The 20,189-nt window shown below is 42.6% G+C and overlaps 1 protein-coding gene across 1 annotated transcript in view; it reads left to right on the top strand.

Annotated features, from left to right (window-relative positions):
• WNK4 (WNK lysine deficient protein kinase 4) overlaps positions 1 to 20,189 on the top strand; it is a 233,957-nt gene that overhangs the window by 186,864 nt on the left and 26,904 nt on the right. Inside the window, exons 12-14 of the mRNA XM_033917613.1 lie at positions 3,415 to 3,588; positions 5,247 to 5,301; positions 9,726 to 9,884. Of these exons, the coding sequence (XP_033773504.1) occupies positions 3,415 to 3,588; positions 5,247 to 5,301; positions 9,726 to 9,884 (388 nt within the window). The remainder of the gene's footprint in view (positions 1 to 3,414; positions 3,589 to 5,246; positions 5,302 to 9,725; positions 9,885 to 20,189) is intronic.

The following is a 20,189-nucleotide window of genomic DNA, read 5'->3' as shown; positions in this document are numbered from 1 at the left end:
GGGTCTCTTGCTCTCTCAGGCAATTGCTTCATTTATTAGACTAGACCAGGGATCCTTAAATCCGGTTCTCAAAAGTCCACAAGCCAGTTCAGGATTTCCAGAATTCTGCATGATGTCTTTGCATACAGCTGATCAAATGCATACCAACATATTGTGGCCCTCGAGAACTGGATCCGGGAACTTATGCACTCTGGACAATATATCTGCTTATCCCTCTTCTGTTTGTAGCACATACTTACAGGCTTGTACCATATTCTGTTCAATATTGGTTTCTGTTAGCTTTGGGGACAAGGTGCTCTGATCTGGTTCTTATAGCAAACATTGCCAAAGCAAGAAAAATGTTGAGGTTCAAGTGCAAATCCCATGCAATCGCTGTATGCTTTCTATGCCACAGATGGTCCATGTCTAATCAATTGTGTCACTCTTAGTCTTTGTTAGTATTTCATCAACATCAGATACAAATACACTCAATCTTATATACTGTGTTTTCTTCTTAATTGTGTGGACCTTCTGACTGCAGCCGGGCACCTTGCCACCGGTTGCTTAACTCTTCGTCAGTCCAGCCTTTATTAAAGTGTTTAGTTTTTTTTAAACATATTTTTAAAGCGTTTTTTTTACTTGTTTTGTCATTTTATCTTTTTAACTTATAGATTTTAATACTTTTAATGATTTTAATATCTACCAGAAGAACGTCGCTTAACTTAATGGTGATCTGTCCTTCCTTCACCTCTCCCGACATGCATGTTTCAAAGTGAAATTTTTCTTCAGGGTCGAGGTAAACATTTGAGGGAGCCCATTCAAACTAGAACATGTGTAATCAAACAGTGTGTGGTGCAGGGGTTAAATCTCTCATTGCTCCTTGTGACCCTGGGCAAGTCACCTAATCCCCTCATTGGCCCAGGTACACTAGTTAGAGTTTGAGCCCACTGGGACAGATAGGAAAATATGATAAAGTAAACCACTTAGGATATAAGTGGAATTTAAATAAATAATGGTCATTCTCCCTTTTTAGGCACAATGTCGCTCCAGCAATAGCGCCCGCTGACGGGACCTTGGCCCATCCATCTATCTACCCACATGTGCCAAGTATTAGTTTTGGAGACACCTGCCAGTGTAAATGTTCCAAAATTGTAGTGATGCGGTTTCAGCAGTTCTGACCAGCAAGCGTTGGCCAGAAGTGTTCGGAATAGTTTGCAGCTGCTGGATTGCTATCTCTGGAAGGTCCACATGACGCTAAATTATAGCAGTCCTATTTGGAAGTAGAGAGAGTTATTGTTGTGACTAAGTTAAATGTACTAAAAGCAGATAGAGTTGTTGGAACGCTTCACCGCAGAGCAAGTACGAGGGTGGTTTGAAAAGTTTGGTGAAAAAAGCAAGTTACACGACGTAGTATCTGTCGAGGGCTATACACTTAGTCCAGCGAGTTTCCAGTTTTTTTGTATCATAGGAAAAATAGCGTGAGAAAAATATGGAAACTGAGCGGAGCCTGATAGGAACGGAGAGCAGACACACCAATTTTCCTGAATATAGTGGCCATTCAGGCTTCATTTTACAGTGCTTTCGGCTAATATCATATTACGCTCATCTCGCTCCATGTCGCCACTGAAGAATTCTAAAGGTGACTCAACCCTGACCCAGCTACCAATAGACCTAAGACTGATTTGCCAGAAAAGATGGCGTCGAAGCACAAAGAATCGCAGCTCGACATTTTAATTAAAAAAATGCGATCCTTTAAGCATATTATGCAAGAGCAGGTTAAAGAAGCCTTCGATGAAGACTACGTTGTTTACAGAGGCAAGATGGCAACTTAAACGGATGTGTGAAAAGAAGCTCCTCTGATCCGGGGATTTATTAATGATAACATGGTTAAACAAAAAGGGAAACCTCGAACATACCTGGCTGAATCGACTTTTTCCCCGGTGTTAAATCAGCAGACTCTGGAGGGCTATCTTCTCCCACAAGCGGGAAGTAATGTTCGGGAGACAGAGCATGCAATAGAAGATTTACCTCTGAGTGTTATTGACACTATGTTGAGCCCCAAACTTCGCGATATTCCCTCTCAACCTGGATGTGGACTTACTGAACGTGCGGGGGAGTGAGAACTAGGATGCCATACAAGCTGCTGCATCTCGTATTGCAGCTGGGTCACAGTTGGATAGTCTACATGAAGAAATGGGGCACCTTCAACAGATTGGGAGCAGCTGGTGGAGGCACGGATATTGGATGCAACACTGGTAACATGAGGAAGCCTGTGGCGAGTGATAATACTTCCCCTAAGTTGAAGAAAAGACAGGAGAAGATTACACTGGAAGAGGTATGGGACGCAGCGAGCATTCTGAAGATATCTCTGACTGAACGTTTGGATAATGTTACAAATTCCTGAATTGGTACAATCTCATATGAAGCAATATGGAGACTCTTGTTAAGTGGTAGAAGAACATGTGCAAAGTGTTAAAAAATTCAATCTGTTCAATCAGTCTTGGTGAGAGACAATAGGAATATTCATCAGAAATTAGAATCTCTGGAGAATTATGAACATAGAGTGAACCTGAGATTTTTCATTTTTCCTCAGTCTCCAGTTCTTTCACCATTAGAGATGGTTAAAAAATATATAAAAGAAAATCTACAGATTCCGGACAAAACAACTCCACCGATCACTAAGGCCGCCTAACATTAATTCAGGAATTCCAGGAGCACAATTAACCAAGGGAAGGAGTGAAAGAGCCAGTTTTGATCTTACTGGCTTTCTTGAAGATTCTAGGCCTGTAGTGACCAAGGCAACCCTTGTAATTTCTTTGCCCTGGAATATGATAGAAATTGGATTCTTCATATGTATTTTCATTTTAAAGATGTTAAATTCTTGGGTCATACTGTTTTTTCCTCACCTATGTAGGGCCCCGCAGTTGAGAAGAAAGGTTTTGTAGTCCTTAAATTTCAAGTTTTTGCCCTTAAAGGGACTTATTTCCTTAACTTTCACAGTGTAAGCAGCAACCCCAACCTGCTGCTCCTGTCAGCGCCGGCACTTCCTCTGACATCACTTCCTAGACACGGGCCCAGGAAGTGACATCAGAGGAAGAGCTGACGCTGGTGCTCGCGCCGTGAATGTTAGAGGTGGAAGAGAAGAGACACGCATGGTAGTGGTGGGGGGGGGGAGAAGGAGAACCTTTGCCGGTGCCCCCACCAAGACGGTGCCCGGGGCAGATTCCCCCGCCCACCCCCTTACTATTCCACTGCTCAGAAGCACATCGTCAAAACTGGGTAAACTTCTGCACTGACGGGCAGTACGCACATAACTTCCATCAACACCTACAGTAGGCAGGCATCTTATGGTAAAAGTAATGCTTTACCCCGGTTATGGTTTTGAAACTTACCCAGTAAAAGCCATGTTTGACAGTCACATATTCATTCTTTTAGGTAAATAACGAATTCATCTTGCCATCAGAGCGAGAGAGTTTCACCAACAGAATTCGGGATATCATTCACAGAGTGGAAACGCTGCTTAGGAAAGACGTCCGGGGGGAGAAAGCAGTGGACGGAAGCCCGCAGGACACAGCTCCCCCCAATACCTCAGTGCCAAGCGGTTTACAGGTTAGAACATTATGGTGCCTGTGGGATTTATGGCTCACAGATTACCGTTATTGGACGCACGCGGGGCAAAGATTTTATTTGGGGCTTGATATTTAAAATGGTTTAAACGGCCTAGAGAGGTTCCTTGCCACTTAAATCGCTTGTCTGGGGCTACCAAGGCATATTCAGAGGTGATTAACTGGATAGTGCTGCTAAATATACTCAGTTAGAGCCTGAGATAACCCTGACCAGTTTGTATCTGGTCACCTAAACCTAGATTTTTCAGTGCTTGTGTCCGGACATGGCCCAACATTGAATATTTAGAGAGATTGTTGACGACGACTGCCACCAGCTGAATAGTTACACCTTTGTTTTTATTTCTTGTATCCCCATTTTCATTCACCACAAACCCAGATATATTTCTTACCCTGTTGTGTGGCAAGTCTTTTCCAAGGTTTAGGGTTCTACTCAATAAAGGATTAGTTCATTAAACACCTGGATCCTAAAGCTGCCTCGCAAGTCTCTTGGGGATCACCTGTATGAAGGTGTTTTATTTTACTGGGGCAAATAGACAGGAGGCGCTAATGAAGTGGAGAAGTAGCCTAATGGTCAGAGCAGCAGAAACCAGGTTCCGATCTCACCATGGCTCTTTAACCCTCCAATTCCTCTGACCTCCAGGGACACTGAATGCTCTACTGTACCTGACTGTAAGGCACCTTCAGCCACAACTGAAAAAGGTGTGAGCCAAATTAAAAGTAAATAATTTTGCTAACTCTGCTGGCACCTTAGTAGCAGTGGAGGATCATTGCCTCTCTATCCCAGTGCCTGATGGACCTCATGCAGCCTCTGAGCTTGAATTTTCCCCTAGTCCTTACCTTGCTCAGCTTCTGAGCACTCCAAGCAATATGGCTGCCTAGAAATCCTGGTCTAGGAGCTTTTCATCTCTGGCCTTGGAGGTAGGGTTACCAGACATCGGGAAAAACCCGAACATGTCCTCTTTTTAGTGGACTGTCAGGGTGCCAGGAGGTATTTACAAAACCTGACAGTTTGTGTTTTGGAAACCCCAACGAGCTCTGGCTGCTTCTGGAGGGCCTCTGAGCATGCACGGATGACGTCACACACATCCATGCATGCTCCAGGCCCTCCAGACGCGGCCGGACCTTGTTGGGGAAGAAGAGAGGAGGTTTGTGGGGGCGGGGCTGGATGCAGAATAGGGTGGGGCCATGTGTCCAGGGGGCTTTGCGGCCTGAAATATGGTAATCCTATGCAAGTATATCTGATGCATATTATGAAACCAAGCTTGTTTCCCTGCTCCCAAGACTGGACTTTTGAAGCACCCTGCTCAAGTCTTGAGTCTGCTTATGTGGTGCAGAAATAAAACCATCATTCTTCTGACAAATAACTGCCCACAGAAATTATGAATGCACTTTATGGAAGAAGGTTCCTCTCATCCAGGTCTTATGTGCTGCTAGGTCAAATTATCGAAAACAAACGCGGCCAAAGAGACACTGCTGAGATTGTTGACTTCTGGCCCACATGGCTTCCTGCTGGCCTTCCGGTCTTCAGAATGTACCAACCTGCTGTTTAGCACTCCCCCCCCCCAACTTCCTTAGACAGTGCTGAAAATAATGTAACATTCAGGGCTTCTTGCCAGTAACAGCTGTGTTCTTGCTTTCCAGGCAGATCTGCAGCTGCAGGAATTAGCTCGCTCCTTCTCCTCCTCATCTCTCAGTGGTATGTGCTAATGCAGGATTCAGGGATCTGCCAGTGTCCAGGTTTTTGTGTTCTCTAGATACAAGGGAAGTTTTTTATTTAAAAAAACAAAAAAAAAAAAACCAAAACAACAACCACAACCCATGAGCATTACCAAATGGCTGTGTTAATTTTGTCAGGATAGACCGATTCACCCTGGTAGGAGCCTACATGCAGTGGGGCAAAACCAAGATGGATAAGCCTGTCCTTAGCACTGTCATACCTTTTTGTGGGCATGGTGAAATCTAGTTCTCAGGTACCACAAGCTGTGTAAATCCACCTGGGTCTGAGATCAAATACATACGAGTATCTCTCATGAATATTCCTACAGGCCAAAACCCCAACCCCCAGGTTTGTTTGTGATCCCAATGATAGAATGTTTTTTAGGGCTAAAAATATATAATTAATCATTTTGGAAGACAAGTTTCAAGTTTTATTAAAGTTTGATTGAACGCTTTTTAGTGTACAAATAAAAAGAGAACACAGTAATATATATATACTGTCTCGCATCAGCAAAAACAAAACAATTAACTAACCAAAAACATAAGGACAAAGGGAAGAACTACAAATATTAATAGGATAGAGAACATACTGTATAAGGTAAGAACTTCAGGGAGGGAAAAAGATCTGAACGATGTTTAAAATGATAAAAACCTGGCTGAGTAAACTAAGAAAGAGAAAAATGCTGTCAAAAAAAGTCATTTTTTAGTCTCCGAAAGTGTCCCTGAAAAGGAAACTCTTCAGAGAACTTTTAAATCTTTCCGACGTTTCCTCTCATAGATAGGTCATAAATTCAAAATTTGGGGGACAATGATGGTTCCTCACAAACTCTTGCTCACTTATGTAAGAGTTCTTTTTGGGACTGAGCACTTCATTCACTTTATATAATTTTATCATGGGGGACAATCAGAGATTAATGATATCATTTTAACCCTGTACACATTTGTTTGTCGGTTAAATTGGACAGGATGACTGAACTAATTTGTATTCCCATTATTAGATTTGGTAGTTTTGAAAAACTGTAGAGCCAAAGAAAGAAGACCGTGAGGTCCTTTTCTGGATGTAAAGACAAGGAACCCTATTTTCAAAATGATTTAAACCACAAAAACAGTTTCCTGGATGTTTAAATCACCTGTCCGGGGCTAACCACTTAAAATAAGATCCTTATCGAACTATAAAACCAACATTTAGGAAGTCTGTAAAAATAGTCTCGTTCCGAAGATTTGTCCTTCATGAATAAAATTAACAGTTGGCATTGTGAATTTTTGTAATGTAATGTAATTTATTTCTTATATACCGCTACATCCGTTAGTTTCTAAGCGGTTTGAAGAAAATATACATTAAGATTATAAATGAGAAGTAAGAAGATACTTAAAAAATTCCCTTACTGTCCCGAAGGCTCACAATCTAACAAAAGTACCTGGAAATTAATAAAGAAGAGAAAATAAAGATGGTTGAAAAAAGAAAAATTCTATGTGAACTTATAGGATGGAAATTAAACTGACAGTGAAGAACTGTATGAAAAATACATATGGAATGCAGTTAGAGAGGGTAGGTTACAATCTATTTATGGTATTTGTTTAATTGGAAGGTGTTAAGGTGGGTAATTTGGGGGAAGGTTATCTGAAGGTAGGTGAATCTTCTGGAGGTAAAAGAGGAGGGGTTAAGATATTTTTGTATGGTTCTTTTAACCTTCTCTGCTTGAACTATAAGTGGTATTAGTGGAATACAAGAAACCTAATGTAATGCAATATAACCAGGGTTTTTCATTGCTCTTAACTGGATAGTGCCAGTGAAAATGCCCAGTTAGGGCTCAAGCTAAAACCCACTGAATGAAGTTGGCATTGAGCTAGTTAAGCAATGATTTTTAGCACTAAACCGGCTCACTTTTTGCCAACTCCTTATACCTGGACGTTCAATGCTGGTGGTTGGACATGGCCTGGCATTGAATTTCTGGGTATAACTTAATTTCATAAAAAAAAATGTCTTGTAAACTTCTCAGATTTGTAGCTATGTGGTATATAACATACATACCTAAAACATATTAACACGGATGCATAACAATTATCAAAACATTTACAAATACAAATTCAGTGTTTCACATCTATCATATCTAAAATATTTTAATCTCATCAAAATGCCCGAGAAAGCAACTATATTTTTAACGATTTTCTAAAAGTGCTCAGAGACTCGCTCAGTCTTAAATCCTTTGGCAGTGCCTTCCATAGCTGAGGTCCCACAACCACAAAAATTGAGTCTCTGTACCTCTCGAGTCTTATTTGTTTAAAGTCTGGAACAGTGAAACGCTCATCACCTCCGACTGATTACCAGGCCTGAGATTTTTGTGGAGGATGTGATAAGCTCCAGCAGTCATGTACTGCATAATATTGTCAGCATTACATTACTGTGTGTTGAAAGATCCAGTCTAATAACTGAGAAGGCCTCTAATAACTCCTAAAACACCAGTACTTGAGATTAACAAAGGACCCTTGCGTAGTACTGGGGATTATCCTACACAGCCCTGGAATTTCAACAGATGCTCTAAAGACAGGTGCTTACTGTCAATTAACAGCTATTGTTTCAAACAGATACTAGAAGATAGTATTTTTAGAAAAAAAAAAAGAAATCTATAAACACAAGCTGCAATACCTTGATCTCTCTCTTGCTTCTCTCTCTTGGCCTGCCCTCTTCACTCTCTTCCCCGTCATACCATTATACCCACCATTCGAAACACAGCCACACCTACCAGTCATTCAGGCAGGGCACAGGCTCGCTCTCATTCACTTAGGCAGGACATAGACATGCACATACAGAAGCAGTTCTGACTGTGTACTCTATATTTGTAAAAGCCTAGTCCTATAAAATATACTTTTTATGCACCAGCTGGCTGTTGTTTCCCAGTTCTACTTCCCACTGCCTCTTTGAGGGTTGACCTCGGGCCCCCAAAAATCGACTAGAAAACAAAAGCATAAAACACAAAAGATTGCATGTATTTGGATAGTCCTCAGAGTGGCCCATTGCCAAAACTTACAGAGAACGCAATGGCTGTTTAAGCGTTTGGTTGATACCAGAACTTTTTGTGGGTCTAGTGATGGTGGAGTAAGACTCAGAAGAAGAGATCAAGATCAAATTGGATAGGATGATTCTTACTATTTTTATTTATTTTGATAGCTATGTTTTGGGTTATTATTGTGAGCCGCTTAGGCCTTTAAGCGGATTATAAATATTTTAAATAAATAAAAATCCTGAGCTAGAAAGTGATGTCACGTAATGGGCAAAGGTGAAAGTTGAAGGCTTTTGGGTCTGTCTGGGTCTAAATGCAGCCAGTGGAAGAGTTGGGCTTCTTCAACTACTGACATGCAAAGCAAGAGAATTATAGTTCATTGAACTGTCCCTTGTCAGTTTAGTAGGACAGAGAGATTATAGTGGATAGGATTTATATCGCTCATTGCTCAATGATGGCAATATATTGTAAAATATATGTGGAAATATGGATTTTCTTCTTATAGTGCAAAAAGAAAGCTAATGTGTTCACTCTCAGAGAAATGATCTACAGATATCTGACTCAGCTTATTAGAGGCCATTATTTTGGCTCTTTCATATACTTTGGGGAAAATTATGTATAGGACGCCAGTTTTTGCAGCCGCCTAAGAAGCAGTTAAGAATCACACACCAGCGTCCGTTACAGGATCGTGTCTGCCCTAAGGGACAGATGCTCAACCCCACCTAACCGGCCTGTGACACAGGCGCCAGTTAGAGAATTGTGCCTGATTCCTTCCCATCAGTTGATTGCGGCAAGGGAATACTCCTACCATGATCACTTGAGTGACTGCGACAGGGAATTCCTGACCAGCCCCCCTCCCCCCCCCGCAAACATGGCTGGCAGGAGGGATGACCACTCCTTCGTGCCAAAACCCCCAAATCAACCCATCAATAGGCAGGAGTTATGCTTACTCCCTCCTGCCAGCAGGCCTCCCTCACAAACCCATGATACCACCACCCCTGACCCAACCCCCCCATCCCAACATCCCACCTAGTACCTTCTATAGTTCAGCTAGCCAGAGGGATGCTTACTCCCTCCAGCTGCCAGACCCGTCTCTTCACAATGGTGGGCCTTCCCCTTCCCAGTGCATCCTGGGATGCACCAGAGAGGGGCTTAAGGCCCTGATTGGCCCAGGTGCTTAAAGCCCCTCCCATAAGAGGGGCCTTAGGCGCCTGGGCCAACCAGAGTCCTAGGCCTCCTTCCCAATGCATTCTAGGATACACAGAGAGTGGCCTAAGATTCCAATTGACCACTCTCATAGATGCTTGGGCCAATCAGGCCTATAATCGGGATGCTGTTTATAGAATTTGCCCTTGTATGTCCAGCCTCTGACTGTTGTATTTCACTCTGTTTTTCTTCATAGACTTAACGTGCACCAGTCCAAGTTCCAGCCAAGGCCTCCAGTCCCCCCTGCAGCTCTCTCATACCAGCTCTGTCTCTGAGAGTGAAGTCTTCATCAGTGACTCCTCACCGCTGCTGCAGCCTTTCGGGTCTCAGCCCTACTTTCCAGTGATGTCATCAGGTAATGTACCAGCTTTGTTTTCTTACATGCTATCAAGATGGTGTCAACTCTTAGTGACCCAACAGACTAGACCTCTCCTGGATGACCAGTAACCCACTGGTTTAAGAAAGGTTTGGATAATTTCCTGGAGGAAAAGTCCATAGTCTCTTATTGAGAAAAACATGGGGGAAGCCATTGCTTGCTACTCCTTGGGTTTTGGCCAGGTACTAGTGACCTGGATTGGCCACCGTGAAAATGGGCTACTGGGCTTGATTGGTCTGACCCAGTAAGGCTATTCTTATGTTCTTAACTGCTTCCTGAAATTGATAGTGAGGCCAACTCTTAGTGACCCAACAGACTAAATCGTTCCAGGATGACTAGTAACCAACTGCTTCCTGAAGTTGATAGAGGGGCATTAGTTTTTGATCTCCTTCTTGGCTGTTTCTCTTTTTACTGTTCCAATCATGATTGTTTTCTTGTCTAAAGAATGTTAATTTTTGTTTTCACATAATGTCCATCAAAGAAACAAGTGGGCTTTATATGGTCCAGAGCTGATTGCTCAAGATTCCCCAGACAATGAGAAGAGAAAAGCAGTCTTCCCTAACACTTCTTTTCAGATGCATTCCCGTCCTCTCATTCTTTTGGTGTATCCAAGAACAGTTTTGCTTTTACCATGTCTTATATTAGACCACCCATCTGAAGCAGGACCAGCCCAAGATTATCTGACACCCTAGGCAAATTTTCAGCTCCTCATCAAGCCTCACCCCTCAATTATGTCCAGAATTTTCCCTTTCTTTCCCTTCCCTACTCTACCCTATCCTTCCATATTCCAGCATCGTTTTCCTTTCCTAACGCCTCCTCCATCCTGTGGTTTCCAGCATCCTCCTCCTCCCTCCACTTGTTCAGCACCTTCCCCCCTCCCCCTGAGGTGTTTTGTAGCTTCCCTCCATTTCTTATCCTCTTAAGGAGTCGCCATCTCGGCAGTCATGTATCTATAGAAGACTAATTGCAACTGGCACAGACTCTTGAGCATTGCACTTTTTCTAAAGACCTTCAGGGTTCTGCTCCCTCCAAACTTCCTGTTTTAGAGGGGGCAGGAGCCAGCGAGCCTTGACCCTTCATGGATGCTCACATCCCTGCACCATCTGCAATTAATCTTTTGTAAGTGTCACAACTACCCCAGTAGACACCTAGTGGTGTGGCTGGCCCTGATCCAAAATTCTGGGAGTCACACTAGACCAACATTTAACACTAGCAGAACACACGAACTTAGTGGTACAAAAATGCTTTTTTACATTGTGGAAATTAAGAACCATAAGAAAATATTTTGTTCCTTTATCGTTCAGACTATTGGTGCAGGCATTAGTTTTATTTATCTTAGACTATTGTAACATCATCTATTTAGGAGCACCCAAAAAAATTCTAAGGAAATTACGGATAATTCAGAATACAGCTGTTCGATTTATTTTTGGTTTAAAAAAGAACAACCATATTAGTCCATATTATTGTTTACTTCATTGGCTGCCTTTGGAGGCAAGAATATTATTCAAAATTTTCCTGTATGTGCTTTAAGCTGATATCGGGATTGTCTCCAGTTTACCTTTGTCCTCATTTTGTGTTGCATAGACCATCAAGAGAAACTAGAAACTTCTACTTATTTGCTTATCCCAAAATTAATGGGTGTAGATATAAGACCTTCTTAGATAGGACCCTGGCAACAATCTTGCTTAGGTAAATGTATTCAGCAAGCTATGTTATCCTATTGCAGTTTTCGGAAATTAATTAAGACCACTTTGTTCGATAAGTTTATTACTTAATGAGAGTTTTATTATTGAAATTCTATTTTACAAATATTTGTATTTTTTACCGTATTATTGTATTTTACCGATTGTCCAGCTCTTTTTAGTGTAAACCGCCTAGAACTTTTGGTTATGGCGCTATAAAAGAATAAAGTTATTATTATTATTAAGTTTATTCTGAAAATAGCACACAAAATGCATCAAATACAGATAAAAAGAAAGAAAAAAATAGATCCATTAAAAGTAGAACCAACAGGCAAGGAGTATCAAAAATGTAAAGATCTGAATATATATACTCAGAGAAAAGGAGGGACAAGGGAGATGTGATACAGACAGGACATGACTTGAGGATGCATGAAGTAAACTTAGGAGTGACTAGGAAATCAGTGGGGTACTGTGTTATCAGGGTACAAATTATATCGTAAGGACAGACTAAATCAATTTGGAGGGGGGGGGGTGCGGTTGCACCATATGTTAAAGAGGGAATTGAATCAAACAAAATAAACAGATAGAAGTGTGGAATCCTTATGGATAGAAATTCCATTTATGCCACCGTGTCCCCGAAGGAATTGCCCACCTGCCAACTAGCAATTCTCCTTGCTACGTTTGTATCTGCAGTTTCACTTGTGTTTTGCCTTGCGGTCAGAATCATTCAACACTTGTCCCTCCTGTGTTTGTAACACCAATGCTATTGTTCTGAGGCAATGTAAGCCAGGGATAAGAAGGATTCCTTAACCCAACCGATTGCACAACGGAGTACGTTACGGGATTAATAGGTTCATGTTCTCTACCCACAGTCGTGTCGCTTGATACAGTACTCTGTGGCTCACACTGTGATTGTGATGAGAGAACCTTGTTTTCTAAACTGTGGTAACTTATCACACTTACTGCATTTTAACAGCAAAAACTAACATGTGGTGTGTGCAAAAGCCATGTCCAGCATGTCCCCTACACTTAATTGTCTTTTCTGCGTGTTAATAATATTTTTTCTCTTGATATTGTGTTGCCTTTGTGCAGATTGATCGTGTTGTATACTGCCTTCAAAAGGCAGCAAATAAAGCCTAATTAATTAATTAAGAATAACTTATTTTCAATTAGCATGATATACTTAATACTCTTTTGGAGTGGCATTAAATGCATTTATGCAATATGCGCTAATTGCAAAGTGCAATCCACTCCCAATCCTCACCTGGTTCCCACCCCTTGTGCTATGGCACATAGTAGCTGCCATCTTGCACTAGCAGTTTACGCTAAATCCTGCACCATCTGCTTAGTGCAACCTTCGATTCCAACCTTTCATTTTCTACGCACATCCAACAAGCGCCAAGGCCCGTCACTCCTATCTCTACAACATCACCAAAATTCGCCCCTTCCTCTCTGAGCACACTACTCAGACCCTTGTCCACACTTTTGTATCCTCATGCTTAGATTACTGCAATCTACTTCTAACTGGTTTCCCGCAGTGCCCCCTCTCCCCCCTGCAATCTGTGCAAACTCTGCTGCACGACTTATCTTCTACCAACCTCGCTACGCTCATGTCACACACCTCCTTAAGTCACTTCACTGGCTCCTTATCCGCCATCGCATACAGCATCCTATCCGCCATCGCATCCTATTGCTGACCCCCAAGTGTGTTCATTCTGCTGCCCCTCAATATCTCTCCTCTCTCCTTATACACCTCCCAGAGACCTCCATTCCTTAGATAAGCCGCGCTTAGTTGTACCCTTCTCCTCCACTGCCAATTCCAGACTTCGTTCCTTTCTAGTTGCCCCCCTATGCCTGGAATAAATTACCTGAGTTTGTCCGTCAAGCCCCTTATCTTGTTTAAAAGCAGATTGAAAACCCACCTTTTTGATGTCGCCTTCAATCCATAACTCTACTCCCCACTTCCCTCCAACCCAGCCAGCAGATTAACCGTTCCCCTTAACTGTATCCATGACATCCTGTTTGTCTGTTTAGATTGTAAGCTCTTTCGAGCAGGGACTTTGTGACTCTGTACAGCGCTGCATACGTCTGATAGCGTTATAAAAATAATTAATAGTAGTAGTGCAATTTTCTAAACAACTCCATGCTGTATTTAGTATATCTTCAAATTCCTTTTTGAAATGGCTCTACACACTGAGAGCTCTTCGTCATGCCTGGCTGCACACTGCGATCTTTTATCCCTGTAGCTAAAGAACTCCAGATCATCCTTTCATCCTCGTTTCTCAGAATGAGCAGGACCTCCTCCACACACGCACTTTTAGGGCTGTACATTTAACCTGTTAACAGAAACGTGAATGGCGCGACTGACGCATTAAGGGGCTGATTCTATAAGTGGCGCCTGAAACAGCAGAAAAATGGCATCTGCTACTTGTCAATCATGTTCAGGCACCACTTCAAGAATTGTGTCTACCTGCACGTAACTTAATTTTATAATTTATATTCCGCATATCCTAATATTCTATGTGGATTACTAATGATTCAGGTACTCAAGCATTTTTCCCTATCTGGTCCCACTCTATCTAATGTACCTGGGGCAATGGGGATTAAGTGATTTGCCCAGGGTCACAAGGGGCAGCGCGGGATTTGAACCCACAACCTCAGGGTGCCGAGGCTGTAGCACTAACTACTGCACCCCACACTCCCAGAACGACAAACTTAGACCAGGATTTGAAAGGCCTACATTTCCGGTGCCTAGGTTCTTTATAGAATCGCACCTAGCTGCGTTTAGTGATGCCTAAGGCCAACTCCATCCTTGGCTACCCCTGGGTGTGCGGCATCACTAAGCGCTTCTAGGCGCCCAGGTGTTAGCTGCTAGTCCCAGGAGGCACCAAGATGATTTGAAATTGCATTTTAATCAGCTTTTAATGGCTTGATCAATTCTCATATTACTTACAGCAGATGCCTGCTAGTACCTAAGTTATGTGGCCCATATAGAATTTCCATCTAAATGTTTAACTTGCGTTAAAAATGTTAACACAATTCACGACATCATTGTCTCTCCCCCACCTGTGCCGTTCCGGCATTGCTCTCTCCCCCCTATTCCAAATTTGCACCATCTTGTCTCCCCCTCCTGCTGGCTCACCCATTTAATGTTGTTTCAAGATCCTGCCTTGGTCTTCACCACGCTGAACCAAGAGCAGGAAGCAAAAGGCAGGTACAGGGACTCTTCCCTCTGCACTCTGCTGCTGGCTCTGTCGGGCCCAAAAACACTCCACAAGAGACAGGAAAACTCAACCCCACGCAAAGCAGAACAGAACAAAAAACAAGTGGGGAAGAGACTGGGCACATCAACCTCTAGGGCAATTACAATTTATTGAAAATAATCATAAAAACATATCACATATATATAGAACACCAAGCCTTTCACTTATATCTTTGAACCCAACACTTCCACTAGAAAACCTTCCTCGGGGTAGACTTCTCATGCAGTGTTTGGATTTAGTGCAGTATTACAAGCCTGAGCCATTCCTTTATATCAGCGCCATCTAGTGGATCACAAGTCTACCCCTGAGGAAGGCTAGATGGTTGGGGTGAGGGAGAGAGATGGAGCAATGAGGGATGATGGTTTTGTATTTGTGATTAGTGATAGTGGGGAGAGGAGGAGAGACTCATTCTAGATGGTTAGGAGACACAACAATGCTAGTGATGGTGTGTCAGAGTGAAGAGATGGGTGATACTGGATGGTGGAGGGAGAGACAGGTGTGTGATGGTGAGGGGTGGAGAGAGAAGAACAATGCTGGATGCTTGGGGAAGAGGAAGAGATGATGCTGGATAGCAGGGGAAGAGAAGGACAGATGTTGGAAATGGGGGATGGAAGAAAGAAAAGAAAGAAGGGAGATGGTGGACAGGAACAGAGGGTAGGAAAGCGAAGAAAAAGGACATGCTGGGAATGGGAGAGATGCCACTGCACTAATGAGGTTAAAGCAGGAGTAGAACTTGCTTGTGATTATGGATGGAGGGAAAAGGAAAGAGCTGGAAACTAGATAGATTTGAGAAGGAGGCAGAAAAAAAGAAGAAAGTTGATTTTGAAAGATGGATATTTGGCAGAGAATGAAGAAAGAAGGAGGAGAGAAAAGAAATATTGAATGGACAGGAGACCCTGGAAACAGAATTCAGAGCACAGAAAGGGGGAAGCAGAATCAGACAGGGAACCAAATAATTACAAAAATAAAATAAAAGACAACAAATGTAAGAAAAATGATTTTATTTTTAGTTTAGTAATTGAAACATGTCAGTTCTGAAAATTTATTTCTGCTGTCTATATATTGCAGTGTACAAGAAGAAATGTGCAGGAGGACCCCTTATGCGATTAATCGTGCAGTTAAAATTTTTAAGGGATGTGCAGCTACACATGGCTGCCAGTGATCACAGGTGCTCCAGCTCCATAGATTGTACCTGCATATATTCCACATTATGGAAGAATAGGGAGAAGTCCTTCAGTGCACAAACCAATCCATCACAAAGCAGCAACCAGTGAGGGAACAGTGGTCACGGTGTTCTCCAGTGCGACTTGGATTTCAACTGAGACAGCTGGGACAAGAGAATTTAAGAGTTCATTTATTTTTTAGAAGCAACACAAGGTGTAGATGAAATAATATAGATGAACTTTTTCCTTACCCTCATACACCTTTCCCATAGTAGAAGTTTCTACTGTGGCCCAGATTCAGCTCCGATGCTCATAGACAGTGGTCTCAAACCCGCGGCCCACCAGGTACTATTTTGAGGCCCTCGGTATGTTTCTCATAATCACAAAAGTAAAATAAAATCAGTTTCTTGATCATATGTCTCTTTAGCTATAAATGACAATATTATTATTAAGACTCAGCCAAAAGGAAAGATTTTTACCTCATGCAAAATTGTCATTTCTTTCATAAGACATTAACTATTTTTTTCTGAGGCCCTCCAAGTACCTGTTCCTGAAGTATCTGGACAGCTGACCCGTACATCTTTCTCCTCAACAATCGGTGTTCCTGACCTATTAACCCCTTTCTTTCACCTCTTAAGTTCAATCCATTTGTACATTCTTTTAATCTTTTCTAAACCGCGTAGAACTTCACGGTCCTGCGGTATATAAACTGTTATTATTATTATTACAAATCCCAAATGTGGCCCTGCAAAGGGTTTGAGTTTGAGACCACTAATCTTAGCATTTAGCACTCCGGGACGTGGTAAAAACCTGGCTTGATAAAAGAGGGTCTTAATGCACACCCGGGGTGAGGAAACACCATGCCACAAAAGAAGCCTTTCTGACTTTGCCCTCCACAAGTTCAGTTTATTTGATACACCGCAAATAGAAAACCAGGGTTAAAATTTCAGCGGTTTACAGTATATAAAATAGAGAAGGGGAGGGAACGAACACAAACAAGACCGCCTTCAATTTGCCAGTAGCCAGCGTAGAACCAAGTCTGAAAGCACCACTGCTCGCTTTTTTTCACTTGCTGAAAGCTTCATTCTGTCTCAAACTTTCCATTTTCCAGCTCAGTAAATTCCGCTTCCGACTTCTCCATGTCAGAAGATTATTCAGAGTTTTAGGTAATTTATGCATTATTTATTTTTCTGGTTTATAAATGATGCCATTATTGGGGAGGGGGGAGGGGCAGTTAGAATCTACTAACCCCTTCTGGGAAAATTACTCAGCCGTTTGAGGACAAACAATCAAATGTTTCTCCGTATTTCTGCTTGCCACATAGCAAAATGTTTTGTTAATCCCTAACAGCAGCACCACCTTATACATAAAGCATTTCTGCTCACCCTTCACTCCGCCAAAACCCTCCTGCTGAAAACAATACAAAACGCTATTATCTTATCCATATTAGCAAAATAAACAGGCCTGGCCATAGAGAGGGATGATGGCTTCCAGGTGACAGCAGCCTGCTGACACGCCAAGAATTTGCACTCGGCAAGCGATCAAGACGTTTCGCTCTGGCCCTCCCTGCAGGTTGCCTTTCCTTAGTGTGGTTTTATGGTTTTTGGCCCCAAACTGGTATGTCAATTGGGCTTTGGAGGGTAGAGGCAGTTAATCGCGCTGTTATATACTTAAAAGATTTGGGGCTCATAAACACCCCTTCAAAACACAAGCGATTCTTCTCTCCCCAAAATGCGTAATCGTCCTAATTATTTTAAGTGGTAGCAGCGAGCAAACGGTTTAATAGGGAAACCGGGGAATAAGAGGCACTTTACTGAAACCTGCAAACACATTTTGTTTTCACAAAGTGGTGCAGCCTCTGGGGCCGGAGATTATCTTGTGCAAGAAGGGAATGAATTGTGTGTCATTTCTTTTCTTTCTGAAACTCTCTTTATGTGGGAGATCCGTGCAACTCGTGATCCTCTCAGGAGGTTTTCCATTGATTGCTCCCTCAGGCTTGATTTTCTAGTTCAGCGAGTCTCTTGTTCTCTGGCCATTTCACTATTTTTTGAGATTTGTTTTTTTTTTCCTCTTTCATTGCTGTTCTCTCTCTTTTCACGTTTCTGTTGCAGAATTTACTCTTCCTTTCTTTGTCTCCCATTTCTTCAGCAGTGTATTTCTCTTAAATAAATATTTTTCTTCTTTCCCTCTCTTGCTAACTTTTCTCCTGCCTCTCATCTTCTCTCTCTTGGAATCTCTGCTCTTTCTCCTCTCTCCCCTTCCAGCTGGCACCCCAGAGAAGGATTATTATTGAAGCCTGTCCTCCTTACAGCACTTCTTTCTCACTTCTCCCTCACCCCCTTCCTCTCTTATCTCAATCCTTCCTAACCAGTTGCAGGCTGGGCTATTACTAGTCAAACTTGAAGAGTACTTGTGCAAAGCTGAGGGAGTTGGTGAAGTGGCAGCCGTGCAAGGCTTATCCTGCTTTCCTGCATCTTTGGTACCCTCTCCGCTTGGTGAGCCCTTATCTTACCTGCTGGGTTTTTGGTTTTTTCTTGTCCCAGTCTCTCTCCATGATCCTATGTTCTCTGCCCCTTTCTGCTTCTTCTTCTGTGTTCTCCTGTCTCTCTCCTTTCTTTGTTGTCATCCAAACCTCTCCCTTTCCATTCCCCCCTTGTTCTCTAAGTTTTCTGTTCTCCCTCTCCTCCCCTCTCCCTCTATCTTTCTCTCTTTTATATCCTGATCCCCTCCACAAACTGCTCTCTATTCCTTACTCCCCCCTCCCAATGCTGTCTCCTGGTAGAGGCAGCCCTTCAGTCACTGCTCAACCCTTGGTTCTCACAGCAAGTGGTTCTCCCAGGGACAGGGAAACAGGTGGGCCAGCTCTCCCTTCTGCAGCTGTCTCAGTAGGAACTCTGCAGGAAAGAAGGAAGCAGATTGCTGATTATTTTCTTCTGTGCTAACAGCTAAGCAACCTCGGTTTCACTCCAGTCCATCTTCTGACTTGCAATAACGATAGCATTAAAAGCCAAGTTTACAAATGCAGATAGGCAGTGGAAGAATAGCCCAAATGGCTAGGGTAGTGGGCTGAGCCCAGGAAACTGGGTTCAATTCTTACCGCAGCTCCTTGTGACCCTGGAAAAGTCACTTAAACCTGCATTGTTCCAGGTACAAAACTTACCCCTCCCCCTTCTACTAAGCCACTACAGAGATTTCTACCTTGGCCTGGAATGCTAAATATTCTAATGGTGCTCTGAAACTCATTCAAGTTCTTTAAGTGTCAGAGCATTTAGCACCCCGGGCTGTGGTAAAACCTCTACCGCGTCTTAGAAAAAGAGGGCCTTAGATTGTGATCCCACTAGAGACAGAGCAAGCCCCTGTATATAATGCTTTGGGTGTACCATAGAAAGGCGATATATCAAATCCATGACCTTTTAGCCTTTCCCAGGACTGAACTGATCCTTGGTGACCTATATCCATTTCAGATTTGGCAGTTCTGTCAAACGTACACCTCTTCATGAAGTAAGGGGCACGCCTACATAGAGGACACTTAGTAGATGGCTTTATACAAGGGTTTTACAGTTGGCATATGTACTCCAGAAGATTCATTGGCTTCACCCTCTCAAATGCAGCAGCTTGTTAAGTACGAGGGTTCTTCAAAAAGTTTCAGCACTTTCATATTTTGGCGGGAAATGGTTGGGGTGGTAAGAAGGCGTGTCGTAGAGTGTCATGTGACCAGTCAGTAAGGCATGCCGGCTCACCTGTGGAAAAGTGATGGTACAGATATTTAATAAATAGTGCTTAAAAAATAAAAACTTTTTGAAGATCCCTCGTAGAAAGTTAAGCAAAAGTCCAACAGCCATCTGCAAATTTCTAGAAACCTGTAGAACTTTTTAGTTGTCTATATTAAGTGTGTGGCAAACATTTTGCAAGTAGCAACTGACTAGCTTTTACTTGTAGCTAGAGAAGCCCTTAAGAGGAACTTTTTAAAGGAGAGACTAGTGTCCACTAATGAAACAATTCAAAAAGTCAAGGGATAAATTTTATTTATTTACTTTGAATTTCCTATACTGATAAAGCTGTGTAAACAGAACTAAGTCGCAGATTCTCAAAACTTGGGGGGGGGGGGGGTTTCCAGAAGGAGGGACTGGGCATCCCTCCTGCCAGTTAATGTCTCAGCGAAGCGGCAACAGGAGG

The sequence above is a fragment of the Geotrypetes seraphini genome, chromosome 13 (genome assembly GCF_902459505.1).
Source record: "Geotrypetes seraphini chromosome 13, aGeoSer1.1, whole genome shotgun sequence".
Lineage (NCBI taxonomy): Eukaryota > Metazoa > Chordata > Amphibia > Gymnophiona > Dermophiidae > Geotrypetes > Geotrypetes seraphini.
This window is presented reverse-complemented; position numbering and strand designations above follow the sequence as displayed.